The sequence below is a fragment of the Triplophysa rosa genome, linkage group LG15 (assembly GCF_024868665.1).
Source record: "Triplophysa rosa linkage group LG15, Trosa_1v2, whole genome shotgun sequence".
Taxonomy (NCBI): domain Eukaryota; kingdom Metazoa; phylum Chordata; class Actinopteri; order Cypriniformes; family Nemacheilidae; genus Triplophysa; species Triplophysa rosa.
In genome coordinates, this window is record NC_079904.1 from 16,619,297 (window position 1) to 16,645,455 (window position 26,159).

At 39.3% G+C, this 26,159-nt stretch overlaps 3 protein-coding genes across 3 annotated transcripts; all 3 read left to right on the plus strand.

Moving 5' to 3' along the window:
• Nucleotides 1–1,298: 1,298 nt before the first annotated feature.
• Nucleotides 1,299–6,881, plus strand: si:dkeyp-51f12.3 (uncharacterized protein LOC107988041 homolog). Its single transcript, XM_057353315.1, has 3 exons — nucleotides 1,299–1,326; nucleotides 1,777–2,032; nucleotides 5,480–6,881. Exons 1-3 carry the CDS (start codon nucleotides 1,299–1,301, stop codon nucleotides 5,652–5,654), a joined length of 459 nt encoding a protein of 152 aa, XP_057209298.1. The 3' UTR covers nucleotides 5,655–6,881.
• A 165-nt stretch (nucleotides 6,882–7,046) lies between these two features.
• bsnd (barttin CLCNK type accessory subunit beta) lies at nucleotides 7,047–14,074 on the plus strand. The gene is made up of 3 exons (XM_057352334.1): nucleotides 7,047–9,310; nucleotides 9,689–9,774; nucleotides 10,462–14,074. Exons 1-3 carry the CDS (start codon nucleotides 9,134–9,136, stop codon nucleotides 10,733–10,735), a joined length of 537 nt encoding a protein of 178 aa, XP_057208317.1. The 5' UTR covers nucleotides 7,047–9,133; the 3' UTR covers nucleotides 10,736–14,074.
• A 112-nt stretch (nucleotides 14,075–14,186) lies between these two features.
• On the plus strand, nucleotides 14,187–26,093 carry pcsk9 (proprotein convertase subtilisin/kexin type 9). Its single transcript, XM_057352324.1, has 12 exons — nucleotides 14,187–15,240; nucleotides 15,575–15,766; nucleotides 15,906–16,029; nucleotides 16,404–16,537; nucleotides 16,615–16,756; nucleotides 16,856–17,052; nucleotides 17,149–17,332; nucleotides 17,780–17,956; nucleotides 21,953–22,101; nucleotides 22,190–22,355; nucleotides 22,455–22,627; nucleotides 23,265–26,093. Exons 1-12 carry the CDS (start codon nucleotides 15,064–15,066, stop codon nucleotides 23,478–23,480), a joined length of 2,031 nt encoding a protein of 676 aa, XP_057208307.1. The 5' UTR covers nucleotides 14,187–15,063; the 3' UTR covers nucleotides 23,481–26,093.
• The last annotated feature ends 66 nt before the right edge of the window (nucleotides 26,094–26,159 follow it).

Consider the following 26,159-nt stretch of genomic DNA (forward strand, 5'->3'; position numbering starts at 1 on the left):
TAAAAGCGCTATATAAATAAAGTTGAGTTGAGAGTATTAGGTTTGCAGGACACAGAATTATAATCATGGTAAACATTAACCATTGCTTACTGTTATTCACCAACATGCCAGGACTGCTTATTCACTTTTGGGTGGGGCGGTGGGGGAGAATACTTGTGGTGCAATAGCTTCCCATTCCCAGATAACTTCTCATAATATTTACACTTAATGCTTTGTTAGACCTGTGCTGAAGCTGTTTAAATGTGTGCCAGTAGTAGTCAAATGGTTGTCTCAGGTGGAATTGTATTATTTTAAGACAACCACAATCTTTCAATCTTTTCTTTTTTAGTCTGAGACTACTTTATTCTACAAAAAGAGTTAACGGACCCCCATTAGCTTGTCATCTTTTGGCATTTCATTCAGAAGCTGTACATATAGGAAATGTAATTATGGTTGGTTCCCTGATACGTTCTCTGTACTGAAAATGCAGTGCTGCTTAGGGTTGAAAGCAGGGGCGGTTCTAGGATTTTATTCTGGGGGGGGCTTTGATCTTAATAATAATTATAGAATTTTCTCTCCTGGTTTTGTATTTAACTTTCGTTAAATTATTTGAATTATTATTTGAATTATATATTTTCTTAAAAACTACACAGAATTGTATGTGATGGGAAACAGCAGTGTTTCAATTGTGAAAACATTAGAAACGTTATTCTCTAAACCTGTCTCCTGTGCCCTTGATTTTTTCTCTGTTTATTATTGAAAGATATCTGAAAGTTCTGCTAAATCCCTTTCACAATAATAAGTGTAAAGTAGGTTGAATGAAACACGCACGTATAATCAACATGAAAAAGTTATCGATATTTATTTTTGGGGGACTGAGGTGGTGCCCTGGGAGCTGGGTGATGCATTGCACGCGACGCGACACGACAAAATACATTAGAAACGCATTAGTAGAACACATCATAATTTTAAATTTTGTCCACACTGAATGCGGCGCGGCGCGACAATCCCACTAGCCGTGTGTCGTGTCACGTCGCGTCCGATGCAGACACGGTGTTGGGTTGCCAAGTTTGTGCTGCTTTTAAACGGTTTCCGTGGGTTGTTTTTTACTAGAGGTGTATATATTTTGTTTATCAGCGCTCATTTTTAGGATAAGATGAAAAATAATTACTACAAAGCTGTGACTTTCTATGAAGAAATTGCGTGTAATGCATAACGGTAGCAGTATAATGTGTGTTTTAGGTATGGGTATTTTACGGGGTCGTTGGGCTCGTTTTGATTAGCCACTGCGCTGTTTTTGTTGCGAAGATCTGGCAACCATGCATGCCGACGATGTCGAAAGAGGCGGTACTACTAGATGCAAGCAAAAAAATCTACTAGATGCCAAGATTGTACAAATCGCAATCGCATATAACAACACATAAATGTTTTATCCGTCTTCGCGTTGAAAAGTCCAGAATGGGAGTTCCATAAGAGTCCGGTTCGGCTCCACCACGCCCAGCCAATACGTAATTTGATTTCCCTATCGATAAAGTGGCACAAACCTCCGCCCATCTACTCCAACACTTCCTCTTCGCGTTAACAAACACGCACCGCAACAGATGGCATATCTGCCAACAATGGGAAGAGACGGAAAAGGAAGGCGGGATGCTTCTTAGCAAAATCATAATGTAGTTCACGAGGAAAGCAACGCCTTCACGATCATCCACAGATGTTCAACTTCATGTTCTCATCAAACGCGACTCCTATTTTAACCGCGGTGGACAGCGTGGACTACTATTGTGATGGCATAACCAGAAGGGGACAATATGTCTTTCAAGAACAAATGGCCGGGTTTATTCGGGCTCTTACTTGTGATAGCTGGTGTGGTGCTCATTATAATACCATATACTCTTTACATTGGCTTGGCAGTAACGTGCCTGGGGGTCTCCACTTTGATCCTAGCATTGTGCCTGGCTTGCAAACCCAGTCACGTAACTGTGCCGGGTCACTGCATTCTACACCCACGAACAGGGACCTGCTACACCCCACATCAAGCACTTGCAGTGCAAAGGTAAGGCTTAAAAAATCATCCAATTATGAACACAGCTGTAGCACTTGTATGGTTTTATGAGACTAACTGAATTCATGCAAGAGTTCAAAGCTGATGTGCAAGCATTGACCAAAACCAGACAATTATTGGTAGATTGAAAGTCAAGACCCCCACCAAATCCTCTCTCAAAAAAGTGCTAGTAGTATGGAACAGCCACGTTTTATAAGAGTGGTTCCTTCAGGTCACTCGGATGTTGTGCATCGTTGCCAGGCCACTGCTATCTGGTTGCTAAGGTCTAAATCTTTTTGTGCGTGTTCTCTGCAGCTGCTATGATGTTCTGGCTGGTTTAAAAAGCTCTCCCCTGTCTCAATAGTACCTGTATACTCATCCTCTGACATGGTTCAGGTGTCTCCTTTAAATGTACAGCAAAGCCTGTAAAACATTTTCTTGTTTCTTTTTCACAAGATGAGTTTAACACTGAAGTAAAAACCCTGTATGATTGTTAAAAGATACTGTACATCAAATCATATCATCAAAACATATCAAATGAAATACTATTGTAATTAATACAATACATTGACTGGCGGTTTTGTATAGACTGTCTTTGGCTTTCAATTTGTAAAACAAGCTGGCTCAGAGAGAGCTCTGTCTCTTCTAGGTCTACTCTCAGTTTAAACGCCAGAGTTACACAGAAGAAACAAATGTTTTGATTATAGAAGTAGGTCACAAGCATTTTTAGATGACAGACATGGCAAGTTTCCTGTCAGTAAATTCTTGCTGTTACATTGCATTTTTCTGTAGGCCTATAGCGAAAACAAGGATGTAAAGTTTACATTTTCCTTTTCATAACAAGTACTGTATCTTTTCTAAGGGTGTGGCCTGTGAAAAATACGTCAACACAGTTAGCAATTGTGATATGTTCATCACGTTGTCCGAACTACATTTGGATTTACTGAGTTTGGAGCGTTTCTTGGAATTAATGTTTTTTTTTTAGAATTATGCTTCTCAGAATTTTCTGAGAAAAGACCCCAGTAATCTCACATGTGTCTTCTCTAGAACTTTGTAAAGGATCTCAACAATGTGTCAAACTTTCAGATTTGCCAAAATACCACAGCGATTTCAGTGCATATCAAAAGTCATTGATTTCAAAATAAACTCAAACATGAACATTTTTCAGTAAATTCTCCCAAAACCAGGTAATCTGTGCAGTGTTGTATTGTTCATGTTAGGCACCAACAAATCAAAACAGACAATTCTTCTTTTTTTATATATATAAAATATTTTGATTTATCTGTGCAGGGTATTTTTTTATTTATGATCCCTCACATCTTTCAAAAACATGAACTTCCGTTTCTTGCTGGCTTTAATTCTAAAGTTCAATTCTCTTACCTTATTTCAAAAATGTACTGTCTTTATTTCTTTAGATTTCTTCAGGAATCAAAGTTTAAAAAACATCTCAAGAACTTATTTAACTCCCTCGCTCGAGTTATGACATTGCAACTTGTTATTTCTTTATTATTTCTTTGTGACATTTTAATGTGGGAATGACCAGCATTAGACATGTATATTACTTTAACATTTACATTTGACAGTTTTTCTTTGTATTGTTTCCCATGTCAAAATTGTCAACCATTATCAGAACAGAGATAGAGTGTTTAAAGAAAGCTAATGTTTTTGTCAGAGTCAATTTTTTGTCAGAGTTTTGAGCAGCTTTTTCTGATTTCATGATGTAGACAGAGTATAACATTAACAGAAAGCAGTCAGCATTGTACACATGCCTAGAAAGAATGAGAAGGGAAGACTTTGAAAGGTTGGCAGAGATTATTACTTTTATTTTATTTTTTGCAACATGCTGAAGCCATCAAATCAGTGCCTAGCACCCCCCCCCCCTTTCCCCACCCCTTGTGTTTTTGGCGAGCAAAGTACAGTAGTTTAAAATAGGAATGGTAAACACAGCTCACATTGCTTTGTTAACTTAAAGCTGGATTCATTTTTTAAAGACAGCAATAAAAGAAAAAGAGTATGATAAGGAGTATGCAGGCTTCTATTGTATAAAAGAAACCTGAAACGAACGAACGAACGAATGAATGAATATATTAATGAAGCGTATAAGAAAACAAAAAGTGCTAGGACAAAAAAGTGGGTGAGACATTGTGAGACAAAAGAGAGAAACGGCAGTTGTCCAATAGTAATGCAGTGTATATTGAGATGAAAAGGGGGCCGAGCACCACACCCTGAGGTACTCCTATGCAATGGATTTTCTTTTGAAAGGGTCTACCTTTGAGGCCAAACTCAAACCAGTGGACAGCAGTTTCTGAATGTGGAGAGGGTAGACAGGACAATTGGGTCATTAGCAATGCCAAAGGCTACAGACTAAATCAGCAAAATGAAAGTGAAGATGCTTAGGCCAGTTTTAACAGCCAACAGCAATGCAGTGTCTGCTCAATGTCTACTTTATGAAATCTGACTTATTGCAGGTTGTTTGATAAAATAAAAGAAACCTGGTTATTGCTTAGCTTTTTGTCAAAATATGAAGCGCTCTCTCATTTGTAAGACCATTACTCCTTCCAGAATGGCCAGAAACCTGGGAGTGGTAATTGATGATCAGCTGAACTTCGCTGATCATGTTGCCAGCATCACCCGGTCCTGTAGATTCATCCTCTACAATATTAGGAGAATTAGACCTTTCCTGTCTGAGCATGCTACGCAAGTTCTTGTCCAGGCTCTTGTCCTGGACTATTGCAATGCTCTACTGGCTGATCTTCCAGCTTGTACAACTAGACCTCTTCAGATGATCCAGAATGCAGCGGCAAGAGTGGTCTTCAACCAGCCGAAAAGAGAGCACGTCACTCCTCTCTTAGTTAGGTTGCACTGGCTCCCTATAGTCACTCGCATCCAATTCAAATCTCTGCTCTTGGCCTACAAAACCACCACAGGTTCGGAACCCCCATATCTTCACTTGCTAATTCAGACTTATGTACCCGCCCGATCCCTGCGCTCTGCTATCGAACAACGTCTTGTGGTGCCATCCCACAAAGGGAAAAAATCACTCTCACACACTTTCTCCGGATGTGTTCCATGACTCTGGAACAATCTCCCTCTTGCCACAAGATCAGCGGATTCTGTAGCGGTCTTTAAGAATTGGCTAAAAACACATCTCTTCCGTCAACATCTGACCCATTAGTACAGTCTTCTACTTCTTTTCTACTTACCTACCCCCCCAAAAAAAATTCTTGGCTTCGTATACTGTGATAAGCTGACTGAGACCAGTTGTATTGCACCTATGCATTGTTGTTCTTTTGTTGCACAAATTGCTTCTACTGTTTTTCCCCTACTTTGTACGTCGCTTTGGATAAAAGCGTCTGCTAAATGAGTACATGCAATGTAACAAATGTAAAACATTCATCAACATTCAACGTGTGTCTTAAGCAAGCATTCATGAGTCATTGCTATTTCCTATTTTCCCAGGAGGCTGGATAGGATCCGCAGGGCTGCGGAAGAGAATCACAACGCAGTCCAGACGCCCCCATCATCAGACACTAATCAACTGAGCCTGCCTGGAACCCCCCCTCCCTGGCAAATGGAACCTCCACCATCCTACGAGACTGTTATGAAGACTACAACAGCTATTGACCAACAATAAACAACCACTACAGTATCTAAGGGTACCAATAGGAAGAAGCCAATGTTAACAGAGAACTGAATCTCAACAAGTTGTATAAGGACAAGTTGTCCAGGTCTACTACATCCCCTCCCGTCATCTTCGGTCTGAAAATGAAGGACGCCTGCTTGTTCCACCAAATAGCTTGCAAAACCCTCTACACATTCAGTTCCCCTGTGGTGGAATTAACTGCCAGCCTCCACCCGAACTGCAGCATCCTTCACAACTTTCAAAAAACAGCTCAAAACATACCTGTTCTGCATTTATTTGACTAACCAATAACTGTCTGACTGTCTGTCTGTCTAAAAAAATGGTTGTTGTTGTTCATTCTCTCCATGCTTACTCCAGCTTTAATCCTCCTAGTAGCATGGCCTTGTAAACTAACGGTACTATTTAGTGTGTTGGCAAAATGTGTATATGATCTCCTACTTGTAAGCCGCTTTGGATAAAAACGTCTGCCAAATGAATCAATGTAAATGTAAGGATAAAGGAATTTTTAATTGAAGGTCATGGTCTTCAGGGACCATATTGATGTGTCTTGAAGATTATGCTGTGCCTTCATTGACAATTCATTGTTTTGTATTTTCTCTCAGTAATCGTTTCACCCACATTTTCCTGGGAAGACATTACAAAATGCTGCAGAATGACATGCAGGGAATGTTTTTGGTATGCATCTGATTCAAGTTTTACATCATATTTAGCACTTTTTGCTACTTGAGCAACCTGACTGAATTTCCAGTTTGAGCACACTACACACCGCTTGCCTTGAAGAACCCAGGGAAAACATATACTGTAAGACTATTGAATGTTTTGGTTTTGGCAGTGCCAACCTTTTACCTGCATGTACATTTTAAAGGGACTGTTATCTGTAAGTCATGTCTGTTCTACTATTACCCAGCTCACATTTGTCATGATGTCTTGTGGCTGTAAACCACAGTTTTACAGTAACATCTAACAATCTTATTAGATGACGTTCTTATTAGACAACACATTTTTTATGTTTTGTTTTATTAGTAGGATTGAGGAAATGTGCTTTTTTCCTGTATGTTCCAGACACTGTCACTTTAAAAAGCTTGCCTATATGTTTTGTCTGTGTGGTAATGTATCTGTATTCATTGTATCTCACTGATTTATTATTACTGAAGAAGTCTATTTCAGTTATGTTTGTTAAACATTATTTTGTTCAAGTGTATTTTATATCCTCAGCATATAAAGATGACACAAAACTCTTTTTATTCTTTTTATTAACTAAAACTATTAATTGATCAACTATTTTTGTATATTCAGTACAGTACTTTTACATTGTATAATGTTTTTTGCTGCCTTGAGTTTCAGTTGGCTTTATAATATATAAAAATACATTTTGCCATCTTTAGTTGATGTAACATATTAATTTGATGATTCTGATGAGCTGAAGTAATGTAAAAACATTTAAAACTGTAAAATAGTATGTTAAGTTAAAATGACTTGTAAAGTCAGTTTGATTGCATTAACTTAAGGCAAACTTAAGTAGGGCTGGGTATCATTTGAATTTTTTCAATTCCAATACTGCTTAACGATTACGATTCTTATCGATTCTCAGTTTCGATTCCAAAGTTGTAAAAATGAAGCGATACATTTAAATATCGACCTGTATGGTCATGTAGCAGGGGCGTTGCTAGACCTAAAGCTCTACTGGGGCACAGGCCGCCATTACTTTTTTTAATCACTTTTTTCTTAAAAACCTGCTGTGTGCAAGGATGCAACACCATGCACTATACAAACTTCCCTTGCTTAAACCACTATTCCTCCAGTGCAACAATACTGGGGAAGGTAAAATTTTATGTATTTAAAAATATTTAGGTATCTGTAACATACTTAACATAAACTTTATTAACATGTTTGCATTCACTTTATGGAAATAATGAAAGCAGAGATAAATTTTTCTTGCCCATCTGCATTCATTACACAATGATAACCAGGGGCGGATTATGACTTCAAAAGGCCCCAGGGCCAGTTACCTCCAAGGGACCCCCTTTCCACAATTTTTCTGTTCTTTACCTTAGCTGCGCATTCACAGTTAATGTTAAGATGATAATGAATATTACAGTTTTTCTAGATTGCTATCACACAATTCATGAAACAATTCACCATTTTCTGACAACTATAAACACATTCTCAGAAAAACAGCCTCATTTTGCAAAGGTTTAACCATGTTCTCATTCAGAAAACACAAACACATAATATAATGAACTGAAGTGTCAAGATGTGAACTCAAATAGCACACATTTGTCCATTAGTAAACATTCAGTTGCAAAACTGATGACACACCAATCAATAGGAGCACAGGTAATTGTGCATCCTAGAATCATCTACTGGGCTTTATACTACTTAAACAAACAGTATAATTACAGTACACAACTATTACCTGTAGCACGTGTACACCCTCAAATTTGTGATTGTCAAGTTTATAAATTTGTGTTTGTAACCTTTTTTTACCTGTTCCGTATTTTTGCAGAACTCAGAGACAACTAATTACGTAAAGAAAATCTGCTATAGTACACTTTTACGAAAATGGGCCAAAGGTGCAGAGGATTGTATTTGATGACTCGCGAGTCGCGTGTCGTGTCGTCACCCTTGCGCGCCTACGCACGCAGCTGCATGCTGTGTGCGGACATGGATTTCTGCGCGAAAGTACGGCACCAGTTTGTGTTTTCGGACCGGTTAAAATGCGTGTATGCTACTACGTTGCATATAAATCCGTTTTTTGCCGCTTTATTATAAATGTAAATGATTACACTGACAAATAATGTGCCCCAGTAAAAAAGGGGTCTACCGACGCCCCATCATGTAGCATGCTTATTGACAGGTTTGCAAAAAAATATAGATATATATGAGCACCGTTTACATAGCAACCATGTTTTTTTCCGATTTATTACCATTTGTAATACCAAACAAATACAAACATCATGGTTAAACTGTAGTTACTATAATGAAACTATGGTAAAGGTTACTGTGTTTTACTATAAATACCATAGTTAAACTATGGTTACTACTGTATAGTAAAATGTGTTTATTTTTATCAGGGCTTTTTATTGAGCAGATCAGAAGTTAACACGTGCACATTTTTAAAAATGAATTGATGAGAGGAATTTTAATTTTATATCAAGCATGCAATTTCTAACCTTTCGATTCCAAGTCCAGAAAACTTAAGGTAGCAAATTATTTTCTTGTCTACTAAATCATTAAGATTCCAGTATTCATGGAAGGACTGTAGTACGATTGCTCAAGCCAGTGCAACTTTTGCCTAGGGGAAGGTCACCTGACCAAGGCCCATTACTGGTTTAATGATCCGGATCTTGGTTCCCAACTGGTCCTGTGCCCTGTCAGTCACTCTTGCCCTAGAAGAAGACCTTCACCTCTAAAGGGACAGCCTTAAAGCTCCACACTTGCACAGGTGTTGAACCTCAGAGTCTACGTCCATGGCTGAGAACCAGCCGTACCGCTATGGGCTCATCATTTTGGGGATGGCCCTGGTGGCGTTGGGTATGTTCATGATTTCCGTAGAGGAGCCACAGGTTTTTGCCACATTCTGTGCTATGGGAGTACTGCTGATGGGACTAGGAACAATTTGGTCCGTGTGTCAGTGTTACCCGAGGGTAAGGAGGGTCAGCTGTCCCTACAGTAATTGACGGATTACTTGTATGGTTATATGGTGTATAAGTTAACATTTGCTTTGATTGTATTTGTGCCTTGATGTATGTACAGCCTTACTACTGACTCTTTGGTAGATTTGTTCAACTTGTGCTTGCATTTCAAGTCTAGACATTTATTAAATTAATGGTTCTTTAAAGATTCTCATGTTCAGTATACCGCCTTTTGCCTGTATAATGTTTCGAGATTAGTTCCTGGTTTTCTTATGGTTCTGTTGCCCTTCAGCTGTAAAGCCCTAACTTGTAATTCAACCCTTTAATGCTGAAAGATGGTAGTGGAATAGGTTAAGAGTATAAAGTGTTGCATTCTCGGCTGTCCTCTAGGTGACTCTTATACTTCCAGAGAAGGAAGAGCTCTGTGCAGCTGAAAGACAAGATCCATGTGCTGTTGAAAGCTTGGATGAAAAAAGGTTTGGATAACATCTGTTAAAAACTCTTTGCAATGCTCAATATGAATGTACTCATTAAACAACTACCTGCAGTTTCATTTTTGTTAAATGTATGCTTTTGTTTTTAAGAATGAATGGGTTTGGTTTACTGCCCTCCCTCCTCTTATCCGTCCATTCTAACTCAATTTCTCCTTGTTCTGTCATTATGTTACAGAGGGTGGGGGTCTGTGCATTTTGAGGGTCCATCAAGACTCATTACTTTCTCAGTCTAAAATCACTCTCGCCATAACTAGGTTACGCAGTTGCTTAATTGAATCTTAGAAGCCAGAAAATGTGATTATGTTGTGCACGATAAGAATATGTTTGTAAAATTATTGATGAGAAGGAGCTGCAATTTGAAAACTCAACAGCCATTTTGTGATATAAATCTGAATACATCATTGAACATACACACATGTGCTACTATGATACTAAAAATATAAAGTATTTGAGAAATATACTTACACTAATGAGAAAAAAACGTTAACTTGTTGTGTACTTGTTCATTTAAAGTATACTTACAACACTTATAAACAATTTTTTTCCAGATTTACTTTCTATAATGATTTTGTATCCTTCAATAGCACCATAATGAGTCAATACATGTTTATGTTCAGTAACTCTCTTTTGCAACTATTTAAAAGCCTGACTTATTTTTTTCTGTTGTAGTCCAACAGAGCAAGTAAAAGCTCCCCTGGCTGGCTTCTGTGATGATGAAAAAGTAGATATATCAGCAGATCCACAGCTGCATACAGTAGACAAACACAAAGAGCGTGCTATTGTTCTTCACACATCTCAAAGGTCTTCAGACCCTTCAACCCTGGCCTCCTCCAGCACTCCACTGCCAGAGAGCCGAACTTCAGGACCTGCAGGCTCTGACAGAGAGATGTATTATGGGAAAGTGGATGACTCATGTTATACATCTGATCTGGACAGTGAATAGTTGACACTTTCCACAAATATGCTACAAAATATAGAGCTTTTTTTTCAGTATATGGTCAGTGAAGGAAGGTGCTTTGACCTTAAGAAAATGTTGTTCGTCATCCTCAGGAGGTCAAAATAAAAGAAGCAGTTTTACTTTGTATTAATTTTATTCATAAATATTTTAGGACTCGTCTAGCAGTGAGTATTAAATATAATTGGATAAAATAGTAATAGTTAATAAATATTTTTGAAAAAGCCATAATGACAAATGTTGCTAATAACAATCAAATTTAGCATAAATTAACTTGGGGCTACAGCTCACACCAAATGTTGGTTTAGTATTTTATATGAATTTATATTAATAAATTAAAAGAACAATATAAATAAGATTAATAGGCTGCCACAATATCACATATTCATTACACGGTTATGGTGGGCAAAATAATTTACGGTAACACTATTACGATAACGAAACTGACTGATGATATCTGTCAAATTTATCTTTAATTTTGTTCATTTTGTGTTTTGTCTTTTATTTGGTCAATTAATTATTTGGCATATATTTAAAAGGGTGCTGAATAGTTTACAATATTACAATATGTGTTGAACACAATATGATTATCGTGGTTTTAGCCAATACTGGTGTATTGTGACACCCATATTTAAGGAGTAGCTCACTTCAAAATAACTCCCTTTCCATAGTAATTTTTATTCCTACTATGGGATGTCAATGTTATTATTTTTTTAAAGTGAACTACTCCTTCAGTGTTGAAGTCATGTTGGTATACTTTTCATACAGTATCTAAGGCTGTGTTTATATTTGTCATTAACATGCGATCTCCGTGATCCAAACAAGCAGATAGGATCTTCTGACAATCTGGACACAGAGCGTTTACACTTGTCTTTTCAATGTGTATGTGGACAAAATCCAGATACAGGTAAATCTTTAAAAACTTTTTTAAATATGAGGATTGTTCTACTGTAAGGTAAATAAAGGTGATAAGTTCACGGGTGATCAAATACATTCACCGGTGACCTTTGCTCTTGACACCATATGTGAGGATATTGAAACAGGAGCGGTTTGGAATGTGGAGCTCAGAGCTCTTTGTTTTGAAAGATTCTTCACAGAAGCTCTCAGCCAAGAGAGCATATCAGATCAAACACTAAATACAGCCATATATGGTTTCATGTCTGTTTGAAAATTATTTGATTCGTAGAATTGTTTTAGTTTAGCCACTTAGGTGTTTTAGCGAGGTAAAAACTGCATCTTTGAATAAAGTAATCATCTCACCCATAAAGTCCTAAATTCTTCCACACAAACACACACTTGTAAAAGGTGCTACAAAAGGTTCTTCCACAGTAATGTCATAGAAAAAACGTTTTTGATTCTGCAAAGAGCTCAATAAGAACCATTTCTTTCTTCTTTGAAAAATCTTAAGAATAATTTCTACAAAGAACACTTTGTGAAACAAAAAGGTTCTTCAGATGGTAAAGGTTCTATATGCCAAAACCCTTTTGATCTAATGCTTAAATGCTTAAAAGTCTTTATTTCTGTCATTACAAAACAAATTTAAAGGGGTCATATGGCGCGAATATGTTTTTCTGTGTCTTTGGTGTGTTATAAGTTGCCCATGCATGTATTAGACACGTAAAACTGCAAAAATGAAAGTGTCGGAACAAAAGATGCATTCTTTCTAAAGGCGAATGCTCACCCAGACCTGCCTGAAACGCCTCGTGTAACCACACCCCCACAAATCTAAGTCAGTTCGAGGTATTTGACTAAGACCGCCCAAATGTATACGCGAGTAAGGTGGGCGAACCTGTCAGCCCAATTGCTTTGGAACCTGATGTTCCAAATATGGTAAGAGGCGTCACATTTCCGTCACACGCTTGCAGTATTCGACCAATCACTACGCACTGATTAACTGGCCAATCATAGCACACCTCGCTTTTCAGAGCGATGAGCTTTGTAAAAAGTCCACGCGTTTCAGAGAGGCGGGGCAAAGAGGAGATACAAACATGCACGGTATGTGGAAAATACAGCGTTTTTTAACCTTAAAGGGGTGCTGCAACGGTGTGTCATGCATTCTAACACTTCTTTACAATGTTAAACGTGCTGTCTTCTCATGCTTAACATGGTCAACTTGTCAAAAAACGAGTTGGGTGTATTAAGTAGTGTTTCTGTGCTCGATACACTCCCCCTGCGATCGTACAGGTTTCGGAAAGTTTTTTTAGAACATATAAAACTGTTTCGTAACAATTTTTCTTAGTCCCTTATTGGACAATTCTCCCGAAAAAGCACACGGCACGCCCACGCGGCAGCAAGGAGAGCAGGAGAAGGAGCATGCGCAGACGTCACTTTCACTTGTGTGCAGGAGAGAGAGAGAGAGCATACATTCGCGAAGTTCAGGTGTTTGTTTGTTCACTGCATTTGGGTGATGAATGTTATATAAACGGTGGATGTAACGCTGGATTTGGAGATCGTTTGAAACTGATATATGGAGCCGTCCCAGCACTAAAAGATGCCGGACATGAACCACATGCGGTGAGTGAAACTGATGTCTGTGTTTTGTTGGCAATGGGTGCACACGTGCTTTAGTTCAGCCTACACCCATCCCCTCCCCCCCCCCCGCGCCGTATGCTTCCGTAAAAAATCGTACAGCTGTATCTATCTTTTATAAATGTTATCAAACTAAATACTCTTCGAAGATACGAAGTATGCAATACTACTCTATAGATACTCAAGATTAATACGAGATTGGCAGAAACCGCGTGTGTTAGGACCGCTTTAAATCGTGTATATTGCATTACATCTAAAACAAACGATAATATTCGTTTTAGCCCTGTCATATGACCCCTTTAAAGTTATTTCACATTTTGTGGATTGATATGGATGACTTATACTGAAGAATGAAGAAAAGCACAAAACTTTTTTGAGTCTGAGTTTAAAAAGTTTCCCAAGTTTCCAAAAAAGTTACATTTGTCTCAGTTCGTATTTTGGTATTGATGACTTTATTATAGCCTATTTTTCTTTATTGTTAATTCATGTTAGGTGCACATGTTAAAAGCCTACATTATTAAATAATTGAATACAACTCACAATATTTCTGGGGCAACATATACACATATATAGGCCTACACACACAATGTGTTAAAAAACATAGCACAAACTGTGTTAATAATTAACACATTCTTTTTTCGAATGAATAGGCTATAGCAACATAAGATGTTATTTCTTTTTAAAATAATTCAGTGGCTAAGTAAATATCACAAAAATAAACAGCTATATTAACTTAATAAAATCTTTTAAAATAATTGAATAATTCAAGTGATTTTCTCAATGGGACATATTAAAAAAATATTAAAATCCAACAGTTAATTTCTCTAAAATGTATGTATATTATTTAAGTTTGTTTAATGAAAAGAAATAAGTATTTAATTAACAAGTTATATTTTGAATACTTATATAATAGAAATATTTGAGTTACTCAGATTTACTTCATTTTTTACTTACATTTACTCAATTTAAACAGTATATTTCATTGATTTCACAGCTTTAAAATTTTAATTGTTTCACCAAATAAAATCAGTAAATCACAGTTAAACTTTAGAGTGTAGGATTTTTTTTCAGTCGCCCTACAATACCGCTCTCGAGCCAACAGAGGACGACGTGAGGCCACGATAAAAGCATCCTGAAGACGCAAGTTCAATATATGCGCTCATATGATCTCCTATTTTGTGCTATAACATAACATCAAGATGTGCATAGCATTACAGGTATATGTGTACGAAAACTGCAGACATCCATAAGCCGTTGCAAAACCTTTTTTTCTTACATGTAGGCCTACTATATATTTACATATACGCATTTGGCAGATGTTCATATCCGGATGCGACCACTACCGTGCATTCATGGTATAGCTACACTTTGCATCTGTACCTGTGTGAACCCATGGCTGATAACCGAATATAACCAGAGTCACTCAACTTAAAAAAAAACAATAAACTCGTGCACCTCCAACTGGCATTTTACAAGTTTCATTCAATATTTCAACATCATTGCACAGGTCTGTGCGGTTGTTCTTAAGATATGTGTGTGGGTGCTATGAGCTGTAATTTGACCCTCTTCGGCAGTATTCATCGACAAGACATCGTTCGATATAGTGAAACGTCACCAAGCCCCACCTCACTCACAGTTTCACATTTGATAAGTGACATGAGGCTAAATTTCCACAGAAAATCTTTCTGCAATACACGCCTGCGTCATCACATCTTCCCAAATGAGAATTTTAAACTATTGATTTTATTTATTTATTCTTCGTTTAAAAGGCAAAACGTGAGCACAGAATGAGAGGAGTTGTGACTGCTTGCTGTTTAAGTGTTCTTCTGTGTTTAGTGGCTGTGGTTGAAGGTGACGAAGACTACACTGAGGATGAAGAGATGATATTGTCTCTCATTCTGCAGGATGACAGTCAGCCTGAAGCAGACAGCGGACCCTCTGCCCAGTTTTACAGGTGCACTAAGGTAAGTTCAAAAACTTCTACGTGCTATCAAACTAAATAAATTCTAAAATCTTTAAATGCATTTCTAAGTTTTGCTCATTTTTAATTAATTTATTTGTTTGTTCGAAGTTAGATAATATAATCGTATTTTTAGGATTATAGGAACAGTTTTATAACCGAACACGTAAACTTTTTATGCGCATTTAGATTTTACCGCAATATCAAATAAATTGTCAGCTTTTATTTACTCATGTAGACCTATAAAGAAAAAAACTATTTAAAACTTATAAATCCATGTATTTATTGACCATATCAAACTCTTTGTAAATCAAGTACCCTGCATGTTTTACACGCAGGACGCATGGCGCATGCCAGGACAGTATATTGTGGTGATGCGGAACGGAACGCACGTAAACCAGGTGGAGCGCACCGCGCGCAGACTCCGCGCAAAAGCGGCAAAACGCGGATACCTGATCGAAATCACGCACAGCTATTCTGGAGTATTCAACGGATTTCTAGTTAAGATGAGCAGCGATGTTCTTCACATGGTAATTTGTACACCTGCTCTCATTGTTATGTTTATATATTAATTCGCCGATGAGCTTGATAGCTGACAAAAACAAAACTTGAAAAAACAATCTATAATCAAATGTGCCTCTTTCATTCCATTGCCCTGTGTTTTGGCAGGCAGTAAAGCTGCCTCATGTGGAATACATAGAAGAGGATTCCTCTATCTTTGCTCAGAGCATCCCCTGGAACCTGGAGCGCATCACTCAAAACAAGCACGAGACTGGAAAATACTCACCACCCAGTGAGCTGTCTTTCACATTCTTGCATACGTTTATTACACAGAAAATTGTTTTACCCAGCGTTGTGCTCTTCGACTTTAAAGTTTTTATACTGGAGCGTTACTTTTCCATAGAAAAAGTGTTTTTTTTAAGGATTCATTTTATGGTGCTTTTTTAATATTTTTTTTGCCTGGTAATGGCCACTTTCATTGTATGGAAGACAGCAGCTCAGACATTCTGGTAAACTTTCTAAGTCTGGTATTTTATGGAAAAGAAAGTCATATCATGTCATGTCATGTCACAAATCACTGTTATTGATTTTTTAAACAAATGATATATTTTCAGTCTTTTCTCCTGTTTGGCTATCCCTTATTAGCAAGCATGCTTTTGTGTGTAGATGATGGTGCACAGGTGGGGGTATTTCTCATGGACACAAGTGTTCACTTAAGTCATCGTGAGATTGAGGGCAAAGTGATGGTGACAGACTTCAACAGTGTGCCAGAGGAGGATGGGGTCAGAGTTCACAGACAGGTTGGTAAATGTACACATTTTTAGAAAATAATGCCATCATCATATGCCCATTTCTTCCTATAGTCTTCTACCCACAGGCTAGTCAGTGTGACAGTCATGGCACACACATAGCAGGCGTGGTAAGTGGGCGGGACTCAGGTGTGGCTCAGGGTACCAGTTTAAACAGCGTTCGAGTTTTGAACTGCCAAGGGAAGGGTACCGTGTCAGGAGCTTTGGCAGGTAAACAACAAAATTAAATAAATCAATAAACCAAACAAATCAAAGCTTTTATAAATAAATGAATGATGACAGATTTACTTTTTTGGTGAACTATCTCAGGTCTGGAGTACATTCAGTCATCACTGACGGCCCAGCCCATCAGCCCTGTGATTCTGCTGCTGCCGTTTGCAGGAGGATTTAGTCGAACTCTCAACACCGCCTGCAGAAAAATGGTCGAATTTGGTGCTATAGTTATTGCTGCAGCTGGTAACTACAAAGATGACGCTTGCCTATATTCACCAGCCTCTGAGCCTGAGGTACAAGTCTAAATTTCTCAGTAGGTTAAATATTTTAGAAAGGCCCTTGATTGTCAATATAACCCCACGCTGACATATCTTGCTACCCTGCTGCAGGTGATAACAGTTGGGGCTGTTAATTTTGCTGATCAGCCAGTGACCACAGGGACGACAGGCACTAACGTGGGCCGCTGTGTGGACGTGTTTGCACCTGGTGATGACATCATCAGTGCGTCCAGTGACTGCCCCACCTGTTTCACCACCAAGAGTGGAACGTCACAGGCAGTGGCACACGTCGCTGGTTAGCTTACACAAACAACACACATTATAGATATGACATCTGATCAATATCAATTTGTTCAGGTCGTCATAAAGGTACACACGTATTTTTCTCATTTAAAATGATACACATTCTTTTGTAAAATGTTAAAAACCATGATCACCCCTTTGATATGACTAGTTATTAACTAGTTAATGAACCGATAATAATTGGTTTTATTTTTCATGGGCCGAGTCATGTCACGTTAGTGTCATGACCAGCTAAATAATGTACACAAAATAATGTTTCATGGACATTTGCATAAGAAATGACTTTTGGCTTCAAATAACACATTTATACAATGGCAACCTTAGCACATAAAGCACGTCTGCACATACGTGATGCTACATCCATGATGGTGGATTCCAAGGTGACTGACAAAATGGCCAATGCAACTTTTCAACTAACCTGTTTAGTGTCTGTTCTCAGGTATAGCAGCGGTGCTCCTCAACCTTAATCCAAACTCCAGCTCAGCTGAGGTTCTGCAACAGCTTCTCTATCATTCAGTGAAAAAGGTCATGAATCCGGAGTCTCTACCGCAGAACCACCGTCTCACTACACCCAACATGGTGGTCGCCCTGCCCGATCCCACCTCCACACTCACAGGTCAGAGTTCAGGGGTCACAGATTAAAAATTCATTCAAAATAAAAAAAAATGTCATGCAGAGAAATAGCTGTAATATAGATTAATGAATTGATAATAAAGTTTATGATGATACTATAATTAGCTGATTGATATAGATTTGCAATAGTTTGCGGTTTTATTTACATATTAATTATTCATTAATTATTAATTATTCAAGATCTGCAAACATTACATCATTTTTGTTATTTTGAACAGTTTATCCAGTTTGCAAAAGTCAGTCTGCAAAGAAATGCAAATAAAAATAATATTTTATTTTATTTGGAATTTGGAAAAAATGTTGTCAGTTGTTCACAGAAGGAAACAAAAATGATCATTACACTCAAAAAAATGAACTGTCACTGCAGTTAGTTTTACTTAACCCATCCTTGTTCACAGTACAAAAAGAATGCAAGTAACTGAATTAACGTAAGTTAACTATGTTATTTATACTAAACATTTAGATCTGTCAGCTTTACTTAACAAGTGTTTGACTGGTCAACATAACATTGTAGAGTAGAACGCACAATTGCTGAGTTTACTTAATATAAACAAGTTAATTCAACATGACTGGTAGAGGGGGATTTTCAGTTCCCAGCATGCTTTGCGTAAGACGGCATTTAGGCAGTAAATTTCGAAATTTAGTGTCATTTTAAGTGTTTTTCAGTAAAGAAAAAAGACTTGTTTGTGCTTAATGTTCATTTATCTTTGAGGTTTAAAGGAGCTTGTTGTATTTTTTTGTTTTAGGGTTGCCATTGTTTAGAAGAGTGGTACATATGCTTAGGCTGTGAGAGGTTTATGTATGCCCATGATGTCTATTGCATCATTCAATGAGCTTTAACTGTGTGCTCATGCCAGTACTGAGATGCCTCTCATCTGATTTGCTCATTGTGTTTTGACTTACATGCAATAAGTCTGTATATAATTTATGTATGACAACAAAAAGTACCATTGAGAAGGATAAATATTGAGTTCAATTAACTTAAATTAACTTTGTGTTGGGGGCTGGAGAATCAGGGGAATCTACAGCAAGTACTTACCAAGCAGCAGAGACTTACATCCTCCAGAAAGTACAGAATGAGAGATTCCCGGAGGAAATACAGCGACTAATGTCCAGTAAGGATCTTCCACCTAGTAGCCGCTTACTCACCTTAGCTCAAGAATATGAGGCCACAGATCTAATCAGAGTTGGTGGTAGGCTACGACGTGCTGAAACTTTAGATCATGCTGTGAAACACCCTGTGGTACTGGATGCCAAACACCCAGCAGTAAAGCTACTCCTCCAAGACTACGATAAAAGACTCTGCCACCGAGGTCCTGATCGTGTATTTGCCGAAGTGTGAAGACAGTTATGGGTTCTAAGAGGAAGAGAGGCAATTCGCAATATGTAGCATGCTTGTGTGGAATGCCAACGTTTGAGGGCCAAACCCACTGTCCGCAAAATGGCCGACCTTCCCTTAGCACGTCTGCGTCTCTACAAGCCTGACTTTTTTTTCCACTGGGGTAGACTGCTTTGGTCCCTTCTTTGTAAAGATCGGCCGAAGGGTAGATAAGAAGTGGGGAATCCTTTGTGAAGTGTCTTACCACAAGAGCAGTACACATAGACTTCCTGCACAGTCTGGACATAGATTCATTTCTGATGTCACTTCAGAGGTTTATTGCACGCAGAGGCTCCCAGAAGGAATTACTGTCAGACCAAGGGACAAACTTCCGAGAAGGGAAACGGGAGCTCTGGGAGGCATTCCAGTCCATGATACCTGACCTTCAGCAAAGACTCGCGCCACAGCAGATAGCATTCCATTTAAATCCTCCTGCAGTCGACAGTCCAGCCGACATCCTGTCCTCCCAAGCAGCAGGCGTCCAGTTCTGCCCAGCAGTCGACAGTCCAGCCAACGTCCAGTCCTGCCCAGTCGCAGATGTCCAGTCCTGTCCAGCAGCCAGTGAGCCAGCCGGCACCCCAGCCGGCGTCCCTTACCCGGCATTGCAGCCGGCGTCCCAGCCGGCATTCCTGCCGGTGACTCAGCCGGTGTTCCAGCCGGTTACTTAGCCGGTGTTCCAGCCGGTTACTTAGCCGGCTCTCAGCCCTGCCTGGTCCTGCCGACACTCCAGCCGGCAGCTAAGCGGGACCCTGTCAGGTCCCCTGGGACTCGGCACTCCTGAGCGCCCCCCCGAACGAAGACTCCCCCACCTTGCCCGAACCCCTCTGGACTCCCCCCAAGGACTTTGTTGTTCCCCCACCCCCCTCCATGTTTATCATTTTTATCATGTCACCCCAACCCCTTTATTGTTATTTCATGTTTGCCCTGGTTAATGTTTACAATGTTTTCCTGGATGTTATCTGTTACCTAGTCGGTCTTGTCTCGTTAGTCTGCCCCTTGGTGAACGCCTGGGGGGGGGCGTTCATTAAGGGGGGCTTCTGTCAGGGTTCTGCCTCTTCTTGTCATGTCTTTCTTGGTCTTGTGGCAGAATCATGGCAGAGCCTCTTGTTCTGTGTGGAGAGAAACATATTATTGTCGGCCTCGACATAATGTGCGTTCTCTCCGGTCTCGTCTCGTCTCTGGCCCCGCCCCTCTCGTTCCCCGTTTAGCTTCCCGCCTGTTGTCTCATTACCCACACCTGCCTATTGTTATCTCCCTTGTTAGTTTCCCTATTTTATGCCCTTGTGTTTGCTGTCCTGTGGTCGTTCGTTTTGCTTGTTTTGACTCCAAACCTTGTTATCTTGCCTTGCGAGTAACCTGTGCATTTCTCCTAGCCTTGTCCGTATTACCCTGTCTTGTTGCAGTGTTTATTTAGTTTTATCCCAGTCGTGTTAAGTTTATTTAATTCCTTGTCCTCCTGTTTTTGCCCCCACGTGGGTAGTGTTCTGTTTGGTTTTGTTTTATCATTAGTCCTGTCCCTGTTACCCAATCGTGGGTTTTTATTTTGGTTTATTTAAATAAATCCTTGTTCATGTTAACCCCCTACTCGCCGCCTGCATCTGGGTTCTTCCCGTGAGATCCGTGACACCTGTGGCTCGACTAGCAGCTCTACCCCCAATCCCTGACGATGAAAAGGAGGACTTTAACACATCCACTGGAGGATCGTTGACACACATGCAGCCTTCTAATGATTCAAATTGAGTATGCAATTTGGGGGAGGCTGTATAAACGGCTTGCGTGCACGGTCCCTTTAAGACGGTGCTCTACTGGAGATGACGCAGGGGAGGTGCACAGGAGAGCTACGAGGACTAACTGCGAGTCATCCGAAGTTAAATGTGTGCATGCATTGTACAAAATGACATACCCATCTACATTCTACTTAAAGAAAAATTAAAAGTAAAATTATTCAAAGATCAGAACCGTGGTTGACTCAATTCTTGGGCTCTAATCGGCCCACCAGGATAAAGTGTACCATATCATACAGTCCTGAAGTCGAGTTAAAGTTCCTATCACACGTATTTGGTTATTTTACATGTGACATGTATTGTATTGAGCCAGAATCATAAGTTTGACGTTTATTTGCCATTAAGGAATATTCATATTGATATAATAATGATAAGGGTAGAGGGTCACAAATATAATGCCGTAGTAACACACGAAAGGAATTATAATAAGTATAATCATTTAACGTTTGCTAACATTTTAGCTAGCATGCGATCGTAAATGCTGTTTAACACATCAAATGCTAATATATACTGTATAGGCTATATAAGAATTCAAGGTGCTTGTTACACACACGCATATCTCATGACGAAATACGCATATGATAACTAGTCACAAGATATGCAACAACCAATGAAATTGAACATCATTCACGTGCCATCGTATTTGTCATGAGGATGAGTAAATTATGAGAATTTTCATATTTGGATTGACTATTCCTTTAAGTTGGTCACCATCCTTCTCTTGGCTAGTCTTTTCATCAGTGTTGGTAAATGTTGTGTTTTTTGTGTTGAACTGAAAGTTAAGCGAACATCTGTATATTTTTGCTTATTGTTGCAGAGGAGGCTCTGCTCTGTCGCTCCGTGTGGTCTGAGAGGTCTGGGGTCATGGGTTTTGCGACAGCTGTGGCCCACTGTCGCCACGGTGAAGAGATGATGAGCTGTTCCAGTTTCTCACTTAAGGGAGTACGAGCTGGAGAAAGAATGGAAGTGAGTATCAGACAGAGAGAGACAAACAGTATATCCAGTTTTTGCTCATCAGAGAATATCAGAAAAGCACACATTTGCTCTCTGACAGGAGAGAGATGGAAAGAAAGAGTGTGTTGCTGTCAATGGAAATGGAGGGCAAGGTGTGTACGCTGTCGCTCGCTGCTGTACAGGCCATAATGCTCAATGCCAGATGCTGGAGAGTCCACAGAAAGGAGTACATGCAGAATGTCTCAACGCAGATCATCAGCTCACAGGTGACAGACACCTCTACATTTCATGCAGTGCCTACTTAATGTTATTTATACATTTTTATCCGGTTGTTGTTAAACATTTCTGTCAATTTTCCCTTATAGGCTGCAGTTTTTTCTCTTCATCCGGAGATGTATTGGACTCTGATCGACCTCTGCATGGCAGCCGGAGGTCATGTCCAGCTAGAAGGGGTGTGATGTCCTACGCCTCCTGCTGCCACGCCCCCTCTATGGAGTGTCACGTGAAAGAACATGACTCAACGGGTTTGAACGAACAGGTGACTTACCCTTACAAGACGTTTGCTTTCATTCATACAAAATAAAAATAATCGCGTCTAACAACATTTTATCAGTTACAGTTTAAGGTTTGTTTATCAAATCTTTTCCATTGTGCTTTCATATCTCCATGAACCCAAAGTAATAATAAATATACCCCTACATCAAATGTTTTTTGAGCCATCACATTTTATAGCAAATGACCAAAATGAATTTGGTTCTTTCTGAATCTAGCCATGGCTATATTAAACAGAGACAGAGTTTAGATTATCTGGATAAATATCAAACAAAACAAATATCATTGTCTTTATCATAGAAAAACATTTATGCACAATGTAGACAAAAACATTTATGTAAACTCGCAATGATATTTTGCTTTAAGATAAAATGTCTCTTTTTGATCCTTTGCATCACGATTTAAATAACCAAACAATGAACAGAATCAGAGATAGTTCCTCGGTAAAGCTAGAATTTGATTTTTATCTGCGTTATTTTCACAATCCCATGACACGTCAATAAAAGTAGTGCCCCAAGTTACCCTACTGGCCAAACCAATTTTCTGACTTGTATCAAAGCAGCACAACTTCATCTCATAGTATAGTTGTTCCCTTATTGGACCTCTCTCTCTCTGTCTCTCAGGTGGAGGTTTCATGTCATGATTCATGGACATTAACAGGCTGTCAGGCTCTGTCACGTGGTTCTTTCATTCACGGTGCATACAGCCTGGGAAACACTTGTGTAGTTGTAACATCTGGAGGGGGTAGAAGTGCTGCGGCCATCGCCACCTGCTGCAGGCACCGCCCCCTCCAGCGGCCTGATGACATCACGACCACTGAAGATATCCCTGACGTCTGAGGGGGGATTATGTATGTTTGTACCATTTTCCTGTCTGCTGTCTGGACATAGCCATAGACATAACTGCAATATAATACGATGGTGCGAGTTTAGCCAGGAAGGAATACTATATGATTAAAAGTCATAATATATTCCTTTTAACTATATATAGAAATTATTGTAGCGTTCGCTGTTAAGAACGCTGTAATAAATTGCATTTTTTAAAAACTTCCATTCAACCCTGTTACCAGCATTATTGTACAAATATATTTACTTGTGTAAAATATGGATAAGTGAAAATACTGTATCATAACTACAAACCAACATGTTGTTGTTACATTTACACATTTGGCAGACAATTTTACAGTACATGCAAAGCATACATTTGATCAGTATACTGTATGTTGGCCATATTGAGCTTAATTGCGCAAAAAGTCTAACCTTGTTATCTATTCTAGTGTAGTTTAAGTTTAATTCTATACAGTTTGTGTATATTGCTTGAAAATAACAAATTATGGTTAAAAACTGCATTTAGACAGTTCCAAGTAGTGGTAACATGGTTGTAACAGGGTTGAAGTTACCTGCAGATTTGTTTAGTAAGATCATCTTCTTCGTTGCATGCACCTGTAGAATTATTTTTGTAAATATATTTGACATGATCTGTTTTATACAAAGTAACACTTCATTAATCATCAACAAAACAAACTTGTACTTAGACACAGTAACTCGACACACAAAATCACACGGCATGTGAAAAGTTGTGCATTCCAGTTTTATCCGTTTTATATCAAATGTTTTCGTGGTCAAACTCTGATGTACAAATTAAAATGTGGTTATACCATGCATGAACAGATTTCTTTACACACCGTACACACTTGCAGCGTGAATCAGAGTCACCAGTTATTAAAAACCACTTTCTTTAACCCTGTCCTAACACCAATCTTAAAAACACAAGCCTGATCAAAGATCTACTGTGAGGTTGGTACAGCTTCTCCAGGTGTAGGAAAAGTTGGGAAAAGGAAGGGTAAACGTATAGTTTTAGCACACCCTGTCGCTCGAGTCACCCTACCCCCTACGAACTCCATAGGACTGAAAACCAATGCAGGCAGTTGAGCTGAAATATGTGATTAATTATATGTGCATAATTCGGCAAATAAAATAGAGGTGCCTTGTAGGAAGGCACTGATCAGATGAATTACTCCCTCAATCTTTATTAAACCCAGTCTTCAGGCATGTTAGCCTAGGATTATCCTAAAACCCAAACCACCAATGAACCACAGTCGATTGCCAGTTGATTCATTCAAAGGCAGTTGTGAATACTGCAGTGTTTTGCTGACGTTTAAAAGGCCGACACCATGGAAAAGAATCAAATAATCCCGCTGTAAAAAACAGCCTAAACCAATCTGGTGGTCTCCAGTCTGATCTTCGGGTGGTCTCCCATTTTGGCCGAGCTGACCTTCTAGGTCTCCTAGACTGATCAAGCTGTTTTATTCAGCTCATAGTCTCTCACACAAGTCGTGGACAGACATGCAAAGCAGCAGAGCAAGAAAAGCAACAACGTGAAAGTTGATGACCAAGTGAGCAGATAAATGTGAGGTAAAGATCAGCGCGTGGTTCACACTTTCAGCAAACGATTGTGAAGTGGCGTTGAGGTCTTTCCGCTGTAAACATTAAATGTCGCAAAGTGTCCTACTCTAAACTTAACAAAATTACATACAAAATAAGCAGCAAACATTAGCTGGATCGATCGGCCGGCTTCAGAGACGCGCACGAGGCGCTGCGTGCGTCCGTTTCCTCAGCTGAGGCATCGCTAAATTCCAACTTGCGAGTGTGTGTGTTGTTTTAGTAACGGTGAGTGAGTTCAGGCGATGCACAGCGTGTCCAAATGTTTGACTCGAGGTCAGAGCACAAGCAAGTGTGGGGGGAAGAGTCGAATAAAGGCACTTTACTGCTCTCCGAGATCTTCCCATCACTCTCTTTCCCTCCATCTCTTTAAACCAGTCTGAGCTGGTTTCGCCTCTCCAAAAAAGAACCAGCTTGACAAGGATGAGATCCAGCTTAGTTTGCTTTAAGATATTTTTTTTATCGGCAGGTCATTTTTTTCTGCGCTATCCTTACCTCATCCTTCAACTCATCTCAATTCGCATTGTGCACAAAGATGCAAGCATACAAACAAAACAAAACGATTTGGCAAAATAAACCCCTGAAAAGCATCTCCATGGTCAGTTCAGAGTCCCTTGCTTATGAATTGTGCTGCTAAGACAAGCACCTGTACCCTTTCCGGACAACCACTTCAGAGCGGCACGTGACAGACAGACATAGTGAGAGACGCTTTGTGAATGATACAAGCAATAAACTGCCGATTGTTGCACATTTTACAGCACCGCACACAATAGTGTTTCTCTGCATTTCTCATATTTCTGTGTCGAGACGGTGCTTGCATATCTCTTGGGGTGCATCTTTGTTGATCTGCCACCATAAGGTTAGTTCAGATGTTCGCTGTAATATTTCTTTCCTGCATACAGATTGTGTCGTCTTGGGCCTGGTTTCCCTGCATGCTGTTAGATCTCCAGCAGTGAAATTGGAATTTGTCACCATTGTCGCAAACTGAATTCATTATATAAAGTGCATTTAAAAAATACCAGCGAGAAAGAAAAACAAGGTGTGATTTGACTCAAAGGCTTGGCAAGTTCCTCTTTG

What these genes read in the sequence shown, in the direction of transcription:
- si:dkeyp-51f12.3 (XM_057353315.1), top strand. Translation starts at nt 1,299, where the DNA reads ATGCATGCCGACGATGTCGAAAGAGGCG. An exon ending in CGACGATGTCGAAAGAGGCG is followed by an intron (nt 1,327 to 1,776) that starts GTACTACTAGAT and finishes TGGCATAACCAG; the next exon opens with AAGGGGACAATATGTCTTTC. An exon ending in CAAGCACTTGCAGTGCAAAG is followed by an intron (nt 2,033 to 5,479) that starts GTAAGGCTTAAA and finishes CTATTTTCCCAG; the next exon opens with GAGGCTGGATAGGATCCGCA.
- bsnd (XM_057352334.1), top strand. Translation starts at nt 9,134, where the DNA reads ATGGCTGAGAACCAGCCGTACCGCTATGGGCTCATCATTTTGGGGATG. An exon ending in TGTGTCAGTGTTACCCGAGG is followed by an intron (nt 9,311 to 9,688) that starts GTAAGGAGGGTC and finishes GCTGTCCTCTAG; the next exon opens with GTGACTCTTATACTTCCAGA. An exon ending in GAAAGCTTGGATGAAAAAAG is followed by an intron (nt 9,775 to 10,461) that starts GTTTGGATAACA and finishes TTTCTGTTGTAG; the next exon opens with TCCAACAGAGCAAGTAAAAG.
- pcsk9 (XM_057352324.1), top strand. Translation starts at nt 15,064, where the DNA reads ATGAGAGGAGTTGTGACTGCTTGCTGTTTAAGTGTTCTTCTGTGTTTA. An exon ending in TGGAAAATACTCACCACCCA is followed by an intron (nt 16,030 to 16,403) that starts GTGAGCTGTCTT and finishes TTTTGTGTGTAG; the next exon opens with ATGATGGTGCACAGGTGGGG. An exon ending in GGCAGTGGCACACGTCGCTG is followed by an intron (nt 17,333 to 17,779) that starts GTTAGCTTACAC and finishes GTCTGTTCTCAG; the next exon opens with GTATAGCAGCGGTGCTCCTC.